The following is a 24,928-nucleotide window of genomic DNA, read 5'->3' on the forward strand; positions in this document are numbered from 1 at the left end:
TGGAAAGATCTAAGCCTCTGTGACGGAAGACTGATGCCAACATGCTTCTGTAACCCTTGATAGTGGGAGCTGAAAGAGATCGTTCTTTCCTCAGGTATAAAAGGAAGTCAGCTATTTGAGTTACAGAGGTACTGGTCGAGGATACTGATACTGACTTGCACCAGTTTCGGAAGACTTCCCACTTCGATTGGTAGACTCTAAGGGTGGATGTCCTCCTTGCTCTAGCAATCGCCCTGGCTGCCTCCTTCGAAAAGCCTCTACTGTAGCTCTCAAGAGTCTTTCGATAGTCTGAAGGCAGTCAGACGAAGAGCGTGGAGGCCTTGGTGTACCTTCTTTACGTGTGGCTGACGTAGAAGGTCCACCCTTAGAGGAAGCGTTCTGGGAACGTCCACTAGCCATCGAAGTACCTCGGTGAACCATTCTCTCGCGGGCCAGAGGGGAGCAACTAACGTCAACCTTGTCCCTTCGTGAGAGGCGAACTTCTGCAGTACCTTGTTGACAATCTTGAACGGGGGGAATGCATATAGGTCTAGATGTGACCAATCTAGGAGAAAGGCATCTATATGAACTGCTGCTGGGTCCGGGATTGGTGAGTAATATATTGGGAGCCTCTTGGTCATCGAGGTTGCGAAGAGATCTATGGTTGGCTGGCCCCATGTGGCCCAAAGTCTCTTGCACACATCCTTGTGTAGGGTCCATTCTGTTGGAATGATTTGTCCCTTTCGACTGAGGCAATCTGCCATGACATTCAAGCTGCCTTGGATGAACCTCGTTACTAGCGAAATGTTTAGACCTTTTGACCAGGTGAGGAGGTCCCTTGCGATCTCGTACAACGTCATAGAGTGGGTCCCTCCTTGCTTGGAGATGTACGCCAAAGCCGTGGTGTTGTCCGAGTTCACCTCCACCACTTTGCCTTGAAGGAGAGACTTGAAGCTTTTCAAGGCCAGATGAACTGCCAGTAGCTCCTTGCAGTTGATATGCATTGTCCTTTGACTCGAGTTCCAAGTTCCCGAGCATTCCCGACCGTCTAATGTCGCGCCCCAGCCTGTGTCCGATGCGTCCGAGAAGAGAACGTGGTTGGGAGTCTGAACAGCCAGGGGCAGACCCTCTCTGAGGCTGATACTGTCCTTCCACCAAGTCAGGCAAGACTTCATCTTCTCGGAAATGGGGATCGAGACCGCTTCTAGCGTCTTGTCCTTTTTCCAGTAAACAGCTAGGTGATATTGAAGAGGACGGAGGTGTAGTCTTCCCAACGATACGAACTGTTCCAGGGATGAAAGTGTCCCTATCAGACTCATCCACTGCCTGACTGAACACCGTTCCTTCTTCAGCATGTTCTGGATGCATAACTGGGCTTGGCTCGTTCTGGGGGCCGACGGAAAAGCCCGAAAAGCTAGACTGTGAATCTCCATCCCTACATACACAATAGTTTGGGATGGGACCACTTGAGACTTTTCCATATTGACAAGGAGACCCAATTCCTTGGTCAGATCTAGAGTCCACTTTAGATCCTTCAGACAGCGACGACTGGAAGAAGCTCTTAGAAGCCAGTCGTCCAAATTGAGGGAGGCTCGGATGTCCGCTAAATGAAGGAATTTGGCTACATTCCTCATCAGCCTCGTAAACACAAGAGGAGCTGTGCTTAGGCCAAAGCACAGGGCTTGAAACTGGTAGACAACCTTTTCGTAAACAAATCTCAGAAAAGGTTGGGAGTCTGGGTGGATGGGGACGTGGAAGTATGCGTCCCTTAGGTCTAAAGAGACCATCCAGTCTTCCCTTCTGACCGCTGCTAGAACGGACTTTGTGGTCTCCATGGAGAACGTCTGCTTTGTGACAAAGACATTCAGCGCACTGACGTCTAGCACCGGCCTCCACCCTCCTGTCTTCTTTGCCACTAAGAAGAGACGGTTGTAGAAGCCCGGGGTTTGATGGTCCAGGACTTTGACTACCGCTCCCTTTTCTAGTAAGAGAGACACCTCCTGTTTCAATGCTCGTCTCTTGTCTTCCTCTCTGTACCTGGGAGAGAGATCGATGGGAGACGTTGCGGGGTTTTCGTACAAACGGGATCTTGTGCCCCTCTCTGAGCAACTTCACAGATTGTGCATCTGCGCCTCTCTTCTCCCAGGTCTGCCAGAAGTTCTTGAGTCTGGCTCCCACTGCTGTCTGAAGAAGCTGGCAGTCAGACTCTGCCTTTAAAGGACTTGGTTCCTTTCTTCTTTCCACGTCTTCCTTCGGCACGAGCACCTCCTCTGCTGGAGGCTCTGCCACGAAAGGGCGGAATAAATCGGGACGCTGGAGTGTCCATCCTTGGTCTAGCTGACAAGGTAGGCAAAGGGGTGGCTTTGCGAGCAGAGGACGCAACCAGGTCATGAGTGTCCTTCTGTATCAAAGAAGCAGCAATCTCCTTAATCAAGTCCTCTGGAAAGAGGCACTTAGAAAGAGGAGCAAACAGAAGTTCGGATCTTTGACAAGGTGTCACTCCAGCTGACAGGAAAGAGCAAAGGTTCTCACGCTTCTTGAGGACTCCGGATACGAACGATGCAGCAAGCTCACTAGACCCGTCACGTATGGCCTTGTCCATGCAGGACATGATGAGCAAGGAAGTTTCCTTCTCTGACGGAGAGATCTTCCTGCTTAAAGCTCCCAGACACCAGTCTAAAAAGTTGAAGACCTCAAAGGCTCTAAATAACCCTTTCAAAAGGTGGTCTAGGTCCGAAGATGACCAACATATTTTCGAGCGTCTCATGGCTAGCCTGCGGGGAGAGTCTACAAGACTTGAGAAGTCGCCCTGGGCAGAGGCAGGAACTCCCAAGCCGAGAACTTCTCCCGTGGCATACCAGACGCTCGATTTAGAAGAGAGTTTAGCAGGGGGAAACATAAAGGCTGTCTTCCCTAGACTCTTTTTGGACTGCATCCATTCTCCTACCACTCGTAAAGCTCTCTTGGACGAGCGTGCGAGGACGAGTCTAGTAAAGGCAGGCGAGGATGACGGCATACCTAATACAAACTCTGACGGAGGAGAGCGCGGAGCCACAGACACAAACTGGTCCGGAAACATCTCTTTGAACAGAGCTAGAACTTTTCTAAAGTCCAAAGAGGGTTGCGTGGACTTAGGCTCGTCAAGATCCGAATGTGGTTCATCAACGTGAGCGGCACCATCATCATCCGAAAGTCCATCATCCGAGTATTGAGGAGGAAGCGGCAATGGAGTAGGTAACGGCTGGTCAGCCGAGTCCGGTCGCACGGGTGCACGCGTGACTGAACCGGACGCAACGTCATGGAACTGTTGCCCAGTCTGTGAGCTGGCAACAACCATAGCAGCGCGGGGACGCACAGCGTCTACTCCAGACTGTCTAGCCTGATGCGGGTGAGCAGTGGCAACCACACTGGGTTGCGGAGGTTGACGCACCGCGTCAAAACAAAACAACTCTGACTGTTGTTGTGTCTCGCGAACGTCAACGGAAGGCTCCGTGCGTCGCTGAACGTCAACATGCGGCTGGCAGGGTACACTGGAACGCATGGGTGGCGGAACTCTCTCAACTGGAGTGCGCAAGAAGGTTGCCTCAGCGTCCACAGGACGCACAACCGAGTGTGTGGTTGGTTGTAGGCAAGAGGCTGGTGCAGCAGCAACCTTCTCCGCACGAAAGTCCTGCATCAGAGACGTTAATTGTGACTGCATGTTCTGCAGCAAAGACCACTTGGGGTCTGCAGGAGCAGGTGCGGCGACAGACGGTGTAACTGTCTGCGGCGGTACCGCTTTGCCTCTCTTAGGAGGTGAGCAGTCATCGGAAGACTGCAGCGAGTCCGAACTGACCCAGTGGCTACAACTGGGCCGTTGGACTTGCGCGGAAGGGACCGACTTGCGCTTAAGCGGTCGTGAGACCTTGGTCCATGGTTTCTTGCGAGAAACCTCTTCCGCAGACGAGGAATAAATGGGCTCTCTCGTCTTTGTGTGGGTGGGGCGATCTTGGGTAGATACGCCCGAAACCACGGAGGGAACGTCTGTTCGCTGATTAAAGCCTCTCGAACCCATTGGTCGTACGACATTGCTTCTCCCCTGGACTTGGGAGCTTGCAAGAGGTCCCGGACTAGGAGGACGACAGGCACGAACAGACGAACCCTCAAGCGCAACACTATCCACAACACTATCACTCACTTTATCACTTCCCACTGCACTTTTACACTTCAGCTCCTTGACGTCCGCCATGAGCTGGTTACGGTCACTAGCCAGGGACTCAACTCTCTCACCCAGAGCTTGGATGGCACGCATCATATCAGCCATCGAAGGTTCCTGAGTGCCAGAAGGGGGATTAGGAGCAACCACTACAGGGGAAGGAATAGGTTGTGGGGCATGAGGAGAGGAAAAATCAACAGAACGAGATGAACTTCTCCTGACTCTATCTCTCTCTAGCCTACGTGTATATTTTTGGAATTCGATAAAATCGAATTCCGAAAGCCCAACGCATTCCTCACATCGATCTTCCAATTGACAGGTTTTATCCCGACAATTGGAACAAACGGTGTGAGGATCGATAGAGGCCTTCGGAAGACGCCTTGAACAGTCCCTAGCATTACACTTCCTGAATTTTGGGACTTGAGAAGGGTCAGCCATTTTGAATTGGTCAAAGGGGAATTCAAAAACTATCCAAAGTCATCAACAAATAATCCGATATCAAAAAAAGAATGCAAGGATTTATTGAAGAGAAAGCCTGCACAGCGAAAGCTCAAAACTAGAAAAGTGTACTTCACCAAATAGTTGTGAAAACAAATCCAGTTAGCAACAGCGAATTAGTAGGTCTTGCCGGTAGCACGACAGAGAGAAAATTGAGTTCTTTGTTTACAATGAGTACTGGGTACTTGGACGACAGATGGCGCTGTTGAAGTACACCCCCTACCTGCATAGCGATCGCTGGCGGATTTTTTCCGTAGAGTTTTCTGTCGAGCAGCAGAGCTGCAGCTATTATAATCACCGGCTAAGTTAAATATTGAAAAATGATTTTAGAATATAAACTTTCAGATCTGTTTTTAAATTTCTCTAATGGCTTTACATGGATTCATTAATTTCTGCCATTTGTAACTTAGTGAAAATTTGAAAAATGGAAACATCTTTTCATATCATCCATACTAAAGCAAGTTAGTATTCAATGGAAAGGTCTTCATGAGAGCCTTCCAATATATATCAACAAGCAAGGATTTGTGCGATCTTGAAAGATTTTGCTACATCAGAAGTTTTATTGAGTTCACCACTGGCAGTGAAAAGGTTGAGGTCAACCTTGATACAAACTGCTAAAAAAAGGCTTAAGATACTTAATCAACCCTAGACATCTTACAGTGAAGTCAAATGTACATCATAAATATCGTCACCCTCATAAACTAACTGCCGAAGTCATTTTCTCCACTTGTTGGGAAATCAAAAAGAAACCTTCTCATTTCCTAATTCTTTATATCATTGTCTTGAGTTTCAATTCACATATTCTTAATAGAAGAATTTGTGAATAAGAATTTGTTAATTTAAGCTCACCACAATGATATAAAGAATTAGGAAATGAGGTTTTCTTTTTTATTTCCCAACTAGTGGAAAAAAAGACTTAGGCAGTTAGTTTATGAGGGTGACGATATGCATACTTCATGCAAAGATGCACTGCTAAGAAATTGAACAGACCCAATAGATAATGAAGTCACATTTATGATTAATCCAATTTGCACAAGAATCTAAGGTTTATGCACCGTCACTCTGACCTCAATTTCGATACTTTCTTCTTTACTTTTAATGTTTCCATTGGTCTCTTCATACAGTATTTTAAACTTTATATAGGTCCTGTTTTCCCATCTCACTTGATAACAAATCTTTTGGGAAAGCCGTAAGAGAGAGTCGAGAAACAAGATTCAATGGTTTTGTTAATATTAAATTAATCTATAACAATCTTTAGGGAAAGCCATAAGAGTCAAAAAATAAGATTCAGGATTTTATTAAACTAATCTATAACACCAGTAATATATAATCAGGGGAAAGCTATCAAAAGTTTATAATACATGATTAAAAAGCATTGCACGAAATCCCACACTAATAAGATGAGTTTATTTTACACAACCCAAATACTATTTTATTCTAAATGAGAAAAGTTTGTACACTCCATGGAGTTCCATTTCATTACTTCAAGGAACCTCCAAAGGCATTGTTCTTTAATTGGAGAAAACTACATTTAAAGTGGGCTAGCTGGAGGCTGAAAAGACTCTGAAACTAGAGGGGCACTCGGTAGAGAGCATGCCTTTGTCACACCAAGCAGTCTTATTTTGCTCTTAACTCCACTGCCTACTTGTACTTCGATTCATTTTCCTCAAAATCTAATGGATTTGTCCTTTGGGGTCATACCCCAAATGTCCACCGAGTTTCATTTAAATTGACTCAGTAGGTTTTATGTAATGTTCCCATACAAAAAATAACAGTAGCAAAATATTTGCCATTTACTTAATATTACGATTATTTTCAAAGTACGACTGCATACTTGTACTGTGATGTACTTTACCCAAAATGTTAAAGATTCATTCTTAGGTCATACCCACGACTACTAAAGGTACCCTGACACTTGCAAGACTTTTTGCCACGAATTTGTCGTGGCAAGTCGTGACATTTTGTGGCACGAACTGGAAGATAAAAAAAAAAAAAAAAAAATTACCTCAGAATCACAGATGACCTGTCCACATTAACACGAACTGGCACGACTAGTTCAAGCATAGTTTGCGCACTTCCCGCATCGTGTCGACGAGTTCACGAACAGTTCGCGCATAGTTCACAACCCGGTCATGAAATTTTGTTGTGACCAAAATTTTGAACATTTCAAAATTCTCATCAAGACATGCCACGATGTCACGATGGGTTTACGAACACTTCACGCCAGTTCACGACAAGTTCACGCCAGTTCACGACTCGAATCGTGACAATGCGTGCCACAAATTCGTGCAAGTGTCAGCCTGGCTTAAGTTTGGTCAAAATTGGTGCGGTGGTTTTTGTGTAAAGTTGTTCATAAACCTACAACACATCAAATGTACTCCAAGATTACATTGACCCTTACTTACCATCATAGTAGATTTACGAAGGTCAGGTATACTCACAAGTTTAAGAGGTCCTTCACACAATATATACCTTACTTGAACTTACAATACAGAAGGTCCTCAACTTACAAACTTAATTGTTTCCAAGTTGTTTGTAAGTAGAATTGTTTGTAAGAATAATTCTGTAAAATTTTGGCCTATCGTAGGCCTAACCTGAATCCCATGCCTATGATTCCCAGCTACAAAAGTCAACAAATAATCAGGTTTCATATAAAATAGATATCAGGTTTTTACTAATGTTGTTTTGCTTACTGTATTGAATGATATATTGTTTGATTACAGTCTTTCTTTATCGTATGTTTGTTTTTTCCGTTGGATTTGTGTTTGTATCCCCGGATGTTTGAAAATCGACGACCTTCTGTAAACGGAAATAAAACTGCATCTATAGTACCTGCATTAGAGGGTTAAGTGACGGTGGAAGCGTTTCTGGCAATTCTATGTGATTTCTTCTTAGGACTACGAGATGCATAGCAGTGAAAAACTCTTCTAAAGACAATGCTCCATCTTTAGTAACATCTGCAAGTTGCCTGAGGAAAGCAAAAAGAATTTTCATTATCTATAAAGGTACATATAACAGTAGCTACAAAGAATTCAAAGAAGTTGCTATTGATAAATTTTATGTAAATTTGTTACCTTACAATAGATCATAAAATATTTAAATCAGTCACTGGTTTCTACCATACAACTGACTACATATGTCAAGGACAAAACAAGCCTACACGAAATGAAACCATTGCTTTCATGGATAAACCAGACAGATGGTAATTTTAACCCTTTTACCCCCAGGCTGTTTGGAAATTTCCAACCCTTAACCCCCAAGGGTTATTTTTTTTTCAAGCAAATTTTGCAGTATATTTTTTTCAAATTGCTCTAACAGCCTTAATTTTCATCATAGAGAGGTCAGGATGGTCTCATTCTCTTGGAAAATGCCTAAATTTTCTAAAATAAATTATCAAAAATATGCAAAAAAAAATTTCAATAGCATTTTTTTGCAAGGACGTACCGGTACATCCGTGGGGTAAAAGGATGAGTTTTGTGAAACGTACCGGTATGTCCTTTGGGGGTAAAAGGGTTAATAGTAAAGACCCAATAAATGTGCTCTATACTACGCATAAGTAAAGTTCTAAAGGAAGAACACAGAGTAGAGACCCAGTAAATATGCTCTATACTATGCAGAAGTAAAGTTCTAAAGGAAAAACCCAAAGTAAGATTGAGCCACTTCTGAATTCCTAAGACTTCAAATAATTCTAATTTCATAGAAAATAAAAGTAATTTTACATTAGACTTTACCTGGCCTATAGCAGTAACTGAGGTATCAAATTACATGCAATCACCTGAAGTTAATTCTGTTGGAAATTACACATAATGAACTCAAATATTCTAAGAAAACACCAGACTCGCTATGAGCAGGACCCTCTTTCAAGAAAGACGACCAAACTGCCCTATCAGACACAGGCACTCGAGGTCAAACGAGTGTGGCCATGTATACATCGGGGTTATTTATATAAGCAGAATATATCCCTTAGTTTGAACAGTGAAAATGAGGAGAGCATGATCAAACAGCAAAACTCTTAAGCCCTGTCCACACGATCGAGCATGCCCGACGGGCAAACAGTGATACCAGACCACAATAGTTAGTAAGATTGAGGGTTAATGACGTCAGAAGCGGGAAAGCCACAGACAGGGATCTGGCATCTTACAGTGTTGCCAGATCCCTATCTTTAGTTTTCCCCGCTTCTAACGTTATCAACCCTTATTTTCACTAACTATTGTGGCCTGGTATCATGGTTTGCTCGTCGGGCATGCTCAATCGTGTGGACAAGGCCTTTGGTTAAGATCAACCATTACAAATATTCTAGTTAAATCGGGGTTGGGCAGAACTTATCTAAGATTAAACACACTCGGTTGTGGCATACAGCTCCTCATAATAGTTTGGAATCAATCAAACAATCAGTGTATATCTATCTATCTATCTATGTGTGTGTGTTTCAAACACACTACAGACATCATCCCAATGTTACCCAATATAAAAATCTGTAATTTTTAATTGTATTTTTTTTTTATAAATATCAATCATTCGATATCTCAGGTGATGAATTTTACATCATCTCATTTGATTTAATAAAAATCTTGAATATTTAATCCAAAAGTGCAAAATGACAAAGCTAAAATCTGCAAAGATACTCCAAGAACCTGTGAAAACACCAAAGACTTTAAACCCAATTTGCTGTACAAATCACTCAAACGAATCCCTTTCAAGACTATATCACCTGATGTTATTGAACCCAAACTCCCTTTGTACCACTATCACCATTAACTATAGTGCATTTCTTTTAGCGAGTCATATTTGCACTGACTCGCAGCGGTGCCCCTTTAGCTCGGAAAAGTTTCCTGATCGCTGATTGGTTGGACAAGATAATTCTAACCAATCAGCGACCAGGAAACTTTTCCGAGCTAAAAGGCCACCATTGCGAGTCGGTTCAAATATGACTCGCTAAAAGAAATGGACTATAGTGATGTAGTTAGTGCGTGATACAACTGTGAGGGGAACCCCCTTTCCACTTTCCTTATTAATTAGGTAATGGCTGATCATGCTGAGGGTTGATATCAGACACAAGGACTGTTTAATGAAAAATATTAAATGTAAAAATTGACAATTATCCAATATTTGACCCTTATTACAATAGACAAGTAAACACAAGTCAAGTATTTAACCCTTTTACCCCAATGGACGTACTGGTACGTTCCACAAAACTCATCCCTCTACCCCCATGGACGTACCTGTACGTCCTTGCAAAACACTGCTATTTACATTTTTTTTTTGCATATTTTTGATAACTTTATGATAAACTTCAGGCATTTTCCAAAATGATGAGACAAACCTGACCTCTCTATGACGAAAATTAAGGCTGTTAGCGCAATTTAAATATTGCAAAATGTGCTTTAAAAAAAAAAAAAAAAAAAATAGGCCTGGGGGTTAAGGGTTGGAAAGTTCCAAATAGCGTTGGGGGTAAAAGTGTTAACAAACAATAATGACCAATCAATACACTGCTGATTAGTCATTGAGTAACGAGTATTTATTTAAAATGCAATGATAAAATTATCTACTTTTAACTATCCAAATCCAGTGCAGTGCAAATGGAGTGCTGCAGGGCCATAATCTCTCAACAAGTACAGATCTCAACTTAGGCACAGGGTAATTTAAATGGACCCAGCATTATTAAGTAAAGTTTTTTATTTGAAGCAATGTCTCCTTAAAATATTTCATGAAGATATAACCGAGAAAATATCTGTTGAAGGAAAAGTACATAAAGTATAACATAAGTGTACAGAAACTTCCTACATCTCTTTTAACCACATTGGTCCAGCACACTTACAGTATTTAATTAATATTTCAAAAAAGGAAAACCATAAATTTCCTTACCAAATTTTACTCAATTCATGAACTGGCAACTTTGACTTTTCAAAGAATTCTTTGGCATCATTTCCAGAGAGCAATGCAGTCAGATCTCCTTGCATAGACCGAAATTGGTCAGTGTAGTAACTTCTTTGTTCATCAGTTATGGTCCACACATCATATTCCTCCTCATCAGATGACTGATGCTCGGATGAGTCTTCCTCTGTTCCCAACAACTGTCTGTGTTCATCATTAACTGAAAGCAAAGGGCACATTTTTCAATGAAAAAAAAATTACACTGTGATACTCGTATTTCTCTCAGGCGTAATGAAAATTACAGGTGATAAGAGTATCGAGGCTGAGATGGTGTCACGACTGAGATGGTGTGGGCACACGTGTTGAGGATGGATGGGGGGGAGGGAGTGAGGAGGGCTTGGGAAGAACCTGTTAGGCGGAGAAGATCAAGAGGAGAGCAGGGAATTAGATGGAGAGATAAGATGAAGGATGATATGGAGAGAAGAGGTACGGTGGAAGAGGATGTCTTTGATCGAAGGCAGTGGAGAGGGCACATATCTGTAGATATATGACAGTACTCACCACTAGGCCAACCCTAAACTGATGGGTTACAAGGGGTTATAAGGTGTCTCACTTCTACTTGAGGTTCAACTCTGAAGAGAATCGGTCATGATGGAGATACCTCCCCACAGAAAAATACAAATACCTTGCAACTTCACATAGAAGTGCAAAAGAGTTGATATTAGGATTTTTTTCTAAGGAAAAAAAAACAGGGAGGAGTTCCCATTTTGGGGACAAACAATAAGACTGCGAAATACTGCCTTACATACGTATACCTTGAAAGTGACTGGACTGACCAAAACAAATGCTTATCTTCAGGTAGCCTTTCCTTGGTCATTCAGTTGAGAGGAACAGCCAGCCAAGAGAAAAGCATACTGTATTGTTCTGCCCATGCAAAAGAGATGATCCCCTTAGTCTCTAGAAGGTAAAGATGGCCAAAGTTTGGTACAAGTTACTAAGTTGTATACCTTCTATTAGTTCAACTGTAATAGAGGTAAGTCTTGCCTCTACCCATAGGAAGAGTGATCTGTGGAGAGAGCCTAACTTATTGATTATTCTCAAAAATGCTCTCCCAAAAGCAGACCCTTTAGGAAAATGTTAAAACCATGGAGGATGCTAAATTGATGAAGACTGGTGTGGGTTTGAGGCATTGTTCAGATGAAATTAGGGTAACTAGAAAGTTAGTGCTGCTGTAGCTAGCTGTGCCACCAAGAAGCTAGAATATCTACATTCTCCGGCTCCCGTGGAATTTAAGAAACACGAGGTTGATACAAAAGAGATCCTTTAGTCCGTATAGGCACTTTTCTCGTTTGGTCAATAAATAGCTGGAAACCTGGAGAGTTGTACTGTATCTGCCTGGAAAGATAACCCAAGATGAGTGATCCTTGAATCGCATGAAAGATTAATCTAGGTGTAAATAATGAAATATAAGTCTTGGAAAGTGAAACTTGTAGTCAGTGAGATAAGACACCAAAGGTACAGCTCTTGCCTGCCTGGAAACTACAGATCGATGGTGTGCTTACACAGTGCTGATAACCAGCCAACAAAGAATCTTCCTTCTTTAAACTGAATATGAAGTGTCTAAAGGTTTCTGAAGACCCCAGATGTGGGCTAATATATATGATGGGTTTTTTATAGAACAAGGTACAGCGATAATTTTAGTAACAGAACTGCTACAAGCCTACAACCAAATGAAAATGATACACAACCAATGTTTGATATTTAAACTTTGACAAAGAGGTCTTCAATTAGTACTGTAAGCATAATAGATAATTGTAAAATATTTATAAGATTAACACAGAAGCTCCTTATCCTAATTTATTAAACATGTATTGGATACACAAAGTAATATCTCAACAGCAAACATTCATATGACATGGGTGGTAATGATGCAACATAATCATGTAAATACTAACTTAAACCATGCCAGTGAGTATGTGCTTGGCTCCAGCTCTTTTCGTGTACACTATTAGTTGGGGTCGGAGAATCAGATGCAGGCGATGATACCGAGGGGGACCGGACCAGCATTCTTCCCGACGGATCACTCATCCTCTCGTCTACCCCGTCTACATCTTCACTTTCCATCATGCGATACCCTCCGTCAACCATCTTCACAAAGAAATAAACATGTTGGTGAGCTTACCACAAACATATTTATGATTTTTAAATTTCTAAATATCTAATTCTTAATTTTAAATTACCTGGGCAGCCCCTATTTTTCCCTTTATCATCCATGAAATGAAAATTTTACATTTTTATTTTTTCTAGCTGTACAAACTCAAGTCCTTTAAAATCAGGAATGTCTTAAAGAAGCTGGAATGGTCGTTGAAACCATTAACATGAAGCCGAAATCAACCATTCAAAGGAAAAAGTTATGAGAAAGCAATTATATAGTCTTGGACAAGACACAACTTGTTGCAGCCAAAGACGAAAGTGAAGTCTTTGACATGAGGCTAGTTGCGCTACTCGCCTGTTCTCACATCCTGTCGTTAACTACCTTAACTACTTCGTTAATGATTCCGTCGTTAACTACCTTAACTACTTCGTTAATGATTCCGTCGTTAACTACCTTAACTACTTCGTTAATGATTCCGTCGTTAACTACCTTAACTACTTCGTTAACGATTCCAACCGTCGTTCCAGCTTTGCTGAAGGTATTCCCAACATTAAAGGACAAAAGCTTTGTATACACTTAGAAACAAAGTGTTGTGGAAATAAAATACTTTTCACACCTATTACAGCTATCAGTGACATTTAAAATCCAAAATATTTTCATCCCCTCTCCCAAATTTTGCATTAATTATCTTCATTTTATTGGTAACAGCAGACTTATTCCTTAGGACGACCTTAAAAGTTGTGATCCATATTCATATAAACAAGTCTTTGGACTTGTGTATGTTTGTATGTAATGTATAAAAACTTCCTAAACAAGGCAATAAAAATTAGAATATTAATCTATTCTAAAAATTATTTTCATCATAATGAAAATGATAAAAAGACCAGAATAGAAAAAATTAAATGACAAAATCGTAGGAGCTTAAAAAAAATGCACATATGCAATTACAACTCTAATTTCTATACTGTATTTAATTATAAGCTACAATTTTTTTTTATACAAAAATACATGTACGTGCAGTACTGGTTAAGTGCATGACTGGTCCTATACCACCTGAACGCAAAACAAAAATGTTACAGCATAATTACAACGGAATAATGCATTACATGAGATGTGTTGCAGTCAGAATCACTGAGCTGGATGAGATCTGGACTCGATGCATATTCCTTGGAAGTGAAAGTTAGACTGTTTTCTGAAAAGTTGAAGGAATATAATATAGAGAGTAAAATAGACAGCAATTTTCAAGACACATATATACACAATAAAAGTGCTTCTAATCATGCAATATAAAAAGTATAAATTCATCAAATATATATCTAAATGCCTTGTAATATCACCTGAAGTATTTACCAAAATTTACATTTAAAAAGATGTTAATGAACTTACCATAGTGAGTATTATTATTGGTGTGAAGCCTCGGAAGTGGCAAGTCAACACCAAGAGAAAGAGATTCCGCTCGAACAGGAAGGCCCCGCTGGGCTGCTGCCACTAGTTTGAGGGCTATAAAAACTTCGCGTCTCCCATACCATCCTTGATCGATTCCCCCACTTAGCTGACAAATCTAAAATAAGAAATGAGAAGCTTAGAGCTGAAACTCACTCGATAATCATAGCAAATAAAACTATTATAGATATTGTAGACCACACTTTGTTCTGATTGCTTTTCTGATCGATGGACAAATTTTCAAACCATACATCATAATGAAAATTATTACTGAAATTAAAAGCTGAAAAAGAACTAGTTTATAAATGATAGAGAGAGGTTACACTCCACTACCTCATTCATTATGAAGCTCTACACTAGAATACAGTACTTGTAAGTAGCTTGAAAAATACAGCAAAGAAGGAATGACTGGCTGACTCTTCATTAAAGAGGGCAAGAGATGGAGCACCCTGCTATGAAGATCATTTACTGAAGTGTGAAGGGCAGTAGTCCACCATGAATAGTAAAGATGAGTAAAAATAGGGAAAGATAAATCCAGAGAAAAAATCTAAAGGTCTTCAGCAATTTCCTCGTTGAAATGGCTAAGGGATACATATCCTCACTCTACCCCTCAAGACTGGCAGTGACAGTTAGCAGGCAGGGAGAGAGGGGATGGATACGAATAAGACAACATTCACGTCAACTTCTCCCATCTATATCCACCTGCGAGCCTTATGCAAAATGCTAACTTGTTCAGAGCTTGGGTAGCTACAATAAGCTGAGCAACCACCAATGGTCTCCAGGATAAAATCACTCTCAGAGCCTTTGGATAACCATAAGCTATAAAAGGTCAAGGGGGGAGTCTTCCTCGATGTCTAACTCACTAAATTTCCAGCGAAATAAGAGGGACTAAGGCCAACCACTTACACCATGAATCAAACATAACTGACTCATTAACTACACTTGACATGTGGTAAAACTACTAAAATCCCAGTCATAATGGAAAATGAACTTGGACGACTCCACGAAAATGGTGCTAATGAGTTAATCCAAAAGCGCTACAAAAAAAAAAACACCATACAGACCACACATGAAAACATCCAGGAGTCCTAATCAAAATAAGCAAGTACCACAGGAAAAATAAGGATTTCTCTCGCAAGGGGGCAGAAGTTAAAAGTTTCAAACTCGAGAACAAAGACCGTAAAAACAAAGTTCCTGGTTGGAAAGAATACACTGGATGCAGTTCCCTTCTTCACTTTGTTCAAGAAGAGTGCAGGCACCAACTCCCTCCTCAAAATTCACAAAGAGGGACTAGCTGCAAGACCTAAGGAAGGGAAAACCCTTAGGTCAAGGTCATTGTTGGTGGTATGCTTAGGAAGAGCTCCTAACACATACAAGAGTGCGGCAATTACATCACACTCCACTAACCCTGAAAAAACTCGCCGAAGTAGATTTGAGTTCTTCTGGCTCCTGAAGTATTCTTCTAAGAACCAGGCCAGGGGCGTGAACCCAGGAGGTTAGCTACCAGAAAAGCCGAAGAGGAGAGCACAGTACTATACACTCTCCAGCATTGTCTAGGGTGTTGCTAATAATGACACTGAATTAGACTTGGCCTTCCTTCCTCCTCAAAAAATATGCCCACCCTTTAACAGGAGGTCCTGATTGACACTCAGCACATGTGGAATATTACAATCCATCATGGCCCTACAAAAGAGCAGAGTGGGTGTGGATCAATCCCCAGTTTAGCCATAAACTGGAACTATGCCCACCATATCACCAGTAGGAAAATTCTTGTTTTGTTTCATCATTAAGATAAACCCAACATGAACCATTCAAAGTAAATAGTATGAAGAAAAAGTAATAAAATAGCGATGGATAAAGCACAACAGATCTATATTCGTTACAGCTGAAGACAAAAGCGAAGCTTCTTCGACAAGAGCAAGGGCAGGGCTACTACCCCGTGCTTACCACCTATAGTTAACTACATTGTTAACAATTTCAATAAGCATTCTAGTTCCGCTTGAGATATTTCCTATACTGGAGATCGATAGGCTTGTATTAACGTAGGAACAGCAATTTTCACTGAGTTCACCAACTATGTATATTTTTAATAATATAAAACACGCTACAGTATATGAAAAATCTACCATAACAATGTTTATCATAATGAAAATGGGATTTAATATCACATAAACCTATTCGATAAACCATAAACTTAATCACCAGTTTTGGCAATGGATATACAGATGATAAGGTCAAGCCAATAATGACTTCCTAACACCATTCAATTTATTCTAACTGGGGATTCACTCATTTTTCAATGTTTAGTTCTATCCTAGCTACTGTAAGTTATGTTAGGTTACTTAGAAAAGGTTGAATGAAGAGGTTTGGTTAAAAACCATTCGACTTGGACATTTTCTACGCCCAAAGATATTAGAGCCCTGGATCTAAAGTCAAACCTGGAAGAAGTCCAAAGATAATATTTCACAATGGCTTGCTTATCTAAAATTAGCTGGCATCAAACTATTATTCAAATTATTCAACCTATTTGTTAAGCACAGAAGGACAAGTATCAATAAATAGGGTTAGCTTGTAGAACAGAAGACGTACCCACTAAACAGTTCTAATAGAGGTGACTGGGGATTGCATTTGGAGCAATAAGCCCCTATAATGACACACCAACATTTGTAGGGTTATTGGGGGGGGGGGTTTACTTTGGGTTAGGGCATATTTGATTTCGTTGAATAGGATTGAACTGTTCTTTTTCTATAAATGAATCAAGCTAAAATATATTTGCAAATCTACAATCCTCCTATAAATAGTGAGGCTGTCAATAGTTTGGGGCCTGGGTGGTTTGCCAATAGTAGGGTCACCCAATTTTTGTCTCCCAAAATACTTGCCCGCTAATGCACGTAGTGCAATATGTACCACTTTGCCATGGCAAAGACTGGTAAGTGAATAATTAGTGTTACTTAGACGAACTAACGCGTAAATACGATTAATTATGTGTGGGTGCCTACAGACATGATTATGAAGGATTCTACCTTTTTTCTTTTTTACGAACGACAGGCCTGGTGACCCAACAAAGATTTCTCACTGAGATAGGCTAGCCTAAATAACTATAAATAGCTAGTATATAGCTACATTGAACAGGGATTTTATTTTTGTTCTTCATATTCAACAGTGACTTATGATTCAATTATTCTCTATTCTTATAACTATTTAATAAAGAGAAACTCCAGTGAAAAACCGGATTTATATGCCTCGGGCAATCATATAATTCCAATGTCCATAGTGTTAATTTTAATGTATATTTGAATTCAGGTGTATAATAACAATCTACAGCAACAGCCTTAATATCAGTTGTTATAGTTTTTATGATTTATGCTAGAAAGATCTAATTCAAAGTTGTTACTGTTCTTTGAATATTTTATTTAGATTGTTTATTACCTCTCGTAGTTTACTTCCTTATTTCCTTTCCTCACAGGGCTATTTTTCCTTGTTGGTGCCCTTGGGCTTATAACATCTTGCTTATCCAACTAGGGTTGTGGCTTAGCTTGTAGTAATAATAATGATTATTATTATTATTATTCTTAATGTTGTTGTTATTATTATTTGTTATTAGTTTTCGTTGTCGGTGCCCTTGAGCTTATAGCATCCTACTTTTCAAAACTAGGGTTGTGGCTTAGCTTGTAGTAGTAGTAGTAGTAGTAGTAGTAGTAGTAGTAATAATAATAATAATAATAATACCGGTAAGCTACCATTAACCGGGGGGGCTGACCCAACCCAGGTTTGACCAAAGATGACAAATGACCCGACTTTCTACAGGTTAAAATATCCTAAAATCAATTATTTCACAAGTGTTTCGAAGGCCTCGAGTGCCAGCACCTTACCTGTGATAACACTTCAGGAGACAACTTGGACGCCCTGAGAAACTCATGAAACTGATTGAGGGGAATCACGCCCGTAGCTTCGCTGTCTAAATGTGTAAACAAATCGCCATAATATTTTGTTTCGTTATCCGTGTAGGTAATTTCATCCATTTTTTCCTTATTTTCTTATCTCAGTCTCTAAACGACACTCCAGAAGTGTTCTCCGGACACTGTTAGTGGATTAATCATCATCGGAAAAAAGAACTATCAACATTTAGTTGAACAAGTTAACCCTGAATGCTTAACTTCTTACTTGTCAGACATATTTGTTGACAAGTAAACATTGTTGCCAGATTTCGTTTTTGAAAGTTCTCTCATTTCTTTGGGTCTGTTTTTCTGCTTTACTTGGTTGCTATTTTGGAGTAATTCTGGCGCAGTTAAAAGAAATTTTGGAATATACAATAATAGCTATTTATAGATAGCATACTGGAGCTATTTAACATCGTTTTAAATATTATTATCTCAAAAAACCTAGTAAAGACAGCCCATTTTATCTTTATTTTAGGGAAACTAAACCACAGATGATAAATTTACGAGTAGATTAAACATTACTGTTTCATTTTCTAAGAAGAAATGAAAATACTATTAAAATTCAAGCAATAAGAAATTTAACCGGTAAATTCTGGGTCTTCATAGATTTTTATTTCAATGTCCCAGGTTAACTTTAGTGTCAACAGTTTCACCTTATCTACTTGAATAGAATTTTCAACTACAAGATCATGTTTGCATTGTATTCTCCGTTATATAATAAAGGATGAAATGGTCTAGAAATTAGAAATCCCCAAAGAAGGAATATGAGATATATAAATTTGTAAGTTGCCTTTCCTGATTGATATATTTTGCAATAGAGGCCGAAATATTGTAATTATTATTATCATTAATAATTTTCTCCACTCAAGGGGTTAACTACTGCACTGTAATTGTCCAGTGACCACTTTCCTCTTGGTAAGGGTAGAAGAGACTCTTTAGCTATGGTAAGCAGCTCTTCAATGAGAAGGACACTCCAAAATCAAACCATTATTCTCTAGTCTTGAGTGGTGCCATAGCCTATGTACCATGGCCTTCCACTGTCTTGGGTTAGAGTTCTCTTGCTTGAGGGTACACTCGGGCACGCCATTCTATCTTATTTCTCTCATTTTGGTTTTGTTAAAGTTTTTATACTTTATATAGGAAATATTTATTTTAATGTTACTGTTCTTAAACTATTTTATTATTCCTTGTTTCCTTTCCTCACTGGGCTATTTTTTCCTTTTGGAGCCCCTGGGCTTATAGCATCCTGCTTTTCCAACTAGGGTTGTATATTAGCAAGTAATAATAATAATAATAATAATAATAATAATAATAATAATAATAATAATAATAATAATAATAATAATGTAAACCAAACTGTAGCCCTAGTTGATTATAAAAGGATGTTATAAGCCTCAAAGAAAAAGTCTACTGTGAAATAAAAGACAAACGTAAATAAAAAATTTAAAACATAAAAAACATGTACTAAAGGTTGTGATAACAAAAGCTAAGGAAAATGGTAACCTCTTTATAAACCACCAAGCAACCTTAGCCATTTTATTAAGTGTATCCAACACACCATTGCTATAAAAGAGGAGGACCTGATTGTCAGAAAAGGGTGTTTTAGTCTATTGTGTATCCTAAAGCAAGATAGCTTACTGTCTTTAACCAGGCAATGGACGGCCATGGTACAGAATCTATGGCACTATCCAAGGCTATTATTATTATTATTATTATTATTATTATTATTATTATTATTATTATTATTATTATTATTATTATTGATGTTGTTGTTGTTGTTGTTAGATAAGCTACAACCCCAATTGGAAAAGCTCGATGGTTTAAACCCAAGGGCTCCAACAAGGAAAATAGCCCAGGGAGGAAGGGAATAGAGTATTTTTAGAACCATTAAAATAGATATTTCATATATAAACTATAAGAAATTAAAAAAAAACAAGAGGAAGATAAATAAGATAGAATAATGTGGCCGGATGTACCTTCAAGCAAGAGAACTCATCACAGTGGAAGATCCTGGTACAGAGGCTATGGCGCTACCCAAAGACTAGAAAAAAAATGGTTTGATTTTGGAGTGTCCTTCTAGAAGAGCTGCTTACCATAGCGTCACCCTCATAAACTAACTTCCTAAGTAATTTTCTCCACTTGTTGGGAAATCAAAAAGAAACCTTCTCATTTCCTAATTCTTTATATCATTGTCTTGAGTTTCAATTCACAAATTCTTAATAGAAGAATTTGTGAATTGAAGCTCAACACAATGATATAAAGAATTAGGAAATGAGAAGGCTGTTTTTATTTCCCAACAAGTGGAGAAAATGACTTAGGCAGTTAGTTTATGAGGGTGACGATAGCTAAAGAGTCTCTTCTACGCTTACCAAGTTGAAAGTAGCCACTGAAGAGTTACAGTGCAGTACTCCTTGAATTGTTTCTATTTTTCGGTTACTCAAGTATTGTCAGGTGTATGAGGAAAAGGGAGAATATGTAAAGAATAGGCCAGACTATTGAGCCGTAACCAAAGGTGAATCCAATATAGTCCTATCTGTCTAGTCACAGGACCCAGTAACTCTTTGGTGGCTGTGTCTTAATGGATGGCTGGTGCCTTGCCCCTACCTGATTGATTTCAAATTTCTCATTTAACAGTTTCTTAGCATCGCAAAGCTTTCCTCTTCTGCGCTTACTATGTGGGTAGTTGGCTAGATTTAAGTGTTGTCGGACGTGTTAGGAATGCGAGTATGCCAGACTATTCGCAGTTTATGTTACTTACTTTGATGGCTGCTTTTCCGGTCCCATACAGCAGGGGAACCCCACTCTCTACAGGACCTCCACTGTCGTTTTACCTTGTTCGTTCACAGTATTTCTATCTTTTCAAGTCACATATTGTCCATTTACTGTTAAATCGTCTCTGTCAAAAGACTCATAAAATAAGAAAGTCTTCAGTTTCCTCTTGAAAGCCTTAATGTCTTCAATCATTCGAATGTTTTGTGGGAGCTTATTATATAGTCTCAGGGCCACATATGTAAAGGCTCTGGAGCCTAAAGTAGACATAAATCTAGATTCCGACAGTTTGAAGCCATCTGTAACTCTATTCTCGTGCCGACACGATTTGTTGGGTGCGCAATATGTAGCAATTCTCTTAAGTATTTTGGACGACCGGTTCTGATAACTTGGTGGGTTATTGTACATATTTTTACATTCAAATTTCGCTTTAATCGGCAGCCAGTGTAAATCAATTAGTATAGGGGTGATCCTTTCTCTAGATGTGACACCTTTTATCAGTATTGCTCCTCTGTTTATTATGTTTTGTAATTTCTTAAGTTGTACTTTTGGTAAATTGTAGTAGATAGAGAGAGTTGCAGTAGTCAATCCTTGTAATAACACAGTTTATCACAAGTTTCTTAACAGAATTTTCGTCCAGGTACTTTTTTATAAACGCAATATTTCTTAGATGAAAGCCAGCACTTTTTATTACATTATTTATTTGGGCATTTAGAGACAGGTTACAGTCAAGAAATACACCTAGATCTCGAACTTTACTAGATATCGGCACAGAGTCATTATTTATTTTCATTTGAATATCGTCTATGCAAAGAGAAGAATCATGCTTAGTTTCATAGAAGCATAGCTGCTTTAATAAGTTAATTTTAAATTATCTTTTTACTATATTTTAAGGAGACTATGGTATCACAGCATTGTATGTTTTGACAACGTAAGTCTTGCATATTGTAAAAACCCGACGAATGTCATCCAATATATTTCGACGATATGTTAGCTAATAGTCAAGTATAATTAAAATCAAAGCATAATATTCCCATGGAGATATATATTTCAAAATATACACATGTTATTCTTTTCCCCTGTGGCATGCATAGTTCCTAATAAATTAATAAATAGCACTGCATCGCAATTTAATTTCTCCGTAGGGAAAGTGCCATGATCCATAAAAAGTGCCGACCAGGATTAGAATATTTTAAGTTGGCAACATTGCGGGTGCCGCACACGAACTAAACCTTTGGTTCTGTAATCATAACAATGCTCATCTTTCCGTTGACTTTTGCTTCTTTATTGTAATATGGTTCCAATTTTGCATATAAATACCAATAGTATATACAATATTTATGTTAATTTTAATTAAATATTTTCTTATACAATTTGGAATGCTTTAGTATTTTGGAATTCGTCAAAATTGCAATGACCCCGCCCACTTTGTATCTCGCGGAAACATGTATAACTTTTTCTCATAATAGGGTAATGTTTTAATATAAGATATATTCTTTTCAAGCAAAGTTACCAAGATGAACAAATTCATTAACGGAATATGAGTAAGCAACTTACGTTTTTTTTCTTTTATTTACGGTAAACACAGCAAAATATGTTACTTCTAGTTTATCGATCTGTTTTTATCACATGTGCCATGTGGCTTATCCTATCAAAGGCTTACAAAATGTTCACTGGAACATGGTAATGTGCAAATGTTAAGAAACAAAACAACATTAAAACAATACGAACATCACAACTTACGGATGAAATAAAATTCATGCTAATTCAATACATAATAATACCAATTTACCACTAATAATTCTATTATCTTATCAGTGAATAACCTTTTCATCTTCATTTTTATTCATACACAAGTGGAAAAGATCACAATAAATAACCGGGTGAATAGATTTTTAAAACAACCGGAACAAACTAGAGATTGTCAATACTTCCGAAAACTTCCCGGCAGGAAGTGAGTCATTTAGGCTACATGCCGAGGAAAAAAAATGTACGTGGTCACTCCCAGGTTACAATTCGCATTGGTCGTATTTACACACATTATATATATATATATATATATATATATATATATATATATATATATATATATATATATATATATATATATATATGTGTGTGTGTGTGTGTGTGTGTGTGTATGTATTATGTATACACACACACAATATATATATATATATATATATATATATATATATATATATATATATATATATATATATATATATATATATATATATATGTATATATATGTGTGTGTGTGTTTGTGTAATTATAATAATCATAATCAAAATAATGAAATTGACAATATCAATATTGATATTAATGAAAATAATAATAACTAATGATACAATTAATGAAGATAATAGTGATTATCAATATTGTTTTTAATATCTTAATCATTATTATTGATTATTATATTTTAATACCTATTGTAATATTGATAATAATAATTTACGTAATATTATAATAACAATAATTGTAATTTGATACAACTAATCTAGATGATGAGCAAAGAAACATTTACAAATGAACGTAGAAATCGATTTGCAGTCCTGGACTTTAAGAGACGAAGAGCAGACAATTAACGAAGAATAGTGTGATATTAAGAACATTTATCAGTCAGTTGGTAGTGAAAGTTTAGGACGTGCAGTTACAAGGAGAAAGCCATGGATATCAAATGACACCTGGGATACTATAAAACAGAGACGAAGGCAGAAATTGATTGTTGAAAGTTTACGTGGAAGTCATGAAAATTACAAGGTAGAGCATACTATAGTCAATTTCTATTAGCGGTGCAGATTTGCACCGACTCGCAGCGGTGCCCTTTTAGCTCGGAAAATTTTCCTGATCGCTGATTGGTTGGACGAGATAATTCGAACCAATCAGCGATCAGGAAAATTTTCCGAGCTAAAATGGTACCGCTGCGAGTCGGTGCAAATCTGCCTCGATAAAAGAAATGGACTATATGTATTCTAGTATTGATAGCGAGGTCAAAAGAAAAGCCATAAATGAATGGAGAGAGTATTTAGACAACAAAGCAGATGAGGCTGACAAAGCTATAAATTCAGGGAGTGGCTATGGCATAAAAAAATTGCCTAAAGAAGTATTAATGAAATCTCCACGAGGGCAAAGAAAAAGAAGCATATACCCATCAAAAAGAGAGATGGATCTGTTACAACATCAGAAGATGAAGAAGACAACGTCGGATAGAAGATATGAGGGGAATAATGTGACTGATATACCTGAAGTTGAGGAAGACATTGGTGTGCCCGTGAATGAATTAAGTTGTTTAAAGTCGAAGCTCTCGTTTAAAAATTCAAGAGATAGATATGATGGAATAACAGTTGAGATAATATTGGCCGGGAATGAAGTGACTCTCAGAATACTTAAAAGGTTTGTTTTGTAGAATGTGGCGTGGAGAGGCAAAACCTGATGTGTGGGAGCTAGGAATGTTGCTGAAAAGTGGGGAAAAAAGATCTGACTGATTGCAATAACTACAGATGCATCACACTTACGTCAATTGTTATGAAAATATATAGTATGCTTATTCTAAAGAGACTAGAGAGAAAGATTCGTGAAAAGCTGAGAGATGAACAAGCAGGATTTAGAAAAGGCAGAAGTTGTACTGACCAAATTTTCGTATTAAGTCATGTTGTACCTCAATATGTAGAATATAAACAACCACTTTTGGTAAAATTTGTGGACTGAAAAAGCCTTTCATAGTGTGCACCGGCCAATTTTGTAGAGAGTTCTGCGTTATTATGGAGTTCCTCTAAATATGTAAATTTGATTAAGTCTGTTCATGAGCGTAGCAAGTGCAAAATTAATGTTAGTGGAGCCCTGACAAATGAATTTCCAGTGAACAGTGGAGTACTCCAATGGAATGTGTTGTCACCTATGTTTATTCTCCTCATGGATTTTGTAATGCATAGAACAGTTGGGGACGGTGCAGAAGGATTGGACTGGATTGGTGATAGGAAGTTAATAGACCTAGAGTATGCTGATGATGTCCTTGTTAGGAGAACACCACAGGATTTGCAATGTTTGCTTACCAGAATGCATGAAATATCA

General features: G+C 38.6%; 1 protein-coding gene across 2 annotated transcripts in view; it reads right to left on the minus strand.

The window, feature by feature from the left end:
* The window catches only part of Reps (RALBP1 associated Eps domain containing), a 63,578-nt gene extending 45,241 nt beyond the window's left edge, over positions 1-18,337 (minus strand). For both annotated transcript variants that reach the window (XM_068354711.1, XM_068354710.1), the window contains exons 1-6: positions 18,017-18,337; positions 14,088-14,262; positions 13,808-13,893; positions 12,502-12,694; positions 10,538-10,766; positions 7,505-7,640 (exon numbers count right to left, since the gene is read on the minus strand). In XM_068354711.1, coding sequence (XP_068210812.1) covers positions 7,505-7,640; positions 10,538-10,766; positions 12,502-12,694; positions 13,808-13,893; positions 14,088-14,262; positions 18,017-18,166 — 969 coding nt within the window. In that variant the 5' untranslated portion in view covers positions 18,167-18,337. The remainder of the gene's footprint in view (positions 1-7,504; positions 7,641-10,537; positions 10,767-12,501; positions 12,695-13,807; positions 13,894-14,087; positions 14,263-18,016) is intronic.
* Between the last annotated feature and the right edge of the window lie 6,591 nt (positions 18,338-24,928).

Source organism: Palaemon carinicauda, chromosome 2 (genome assembly GCF_036898095.1).
Source record: "Palaemon carinicauda isolate YSFRI2023 chromosome 2, ASM3689809v2, whole genome shotgun sequence".
Lineage (NCBI taxonomy): Eukaryota > Metazoa > Arthropoda > Malacostraca > Decapoda > Palaemonidae > Palaemon > Palaemon carinicauda.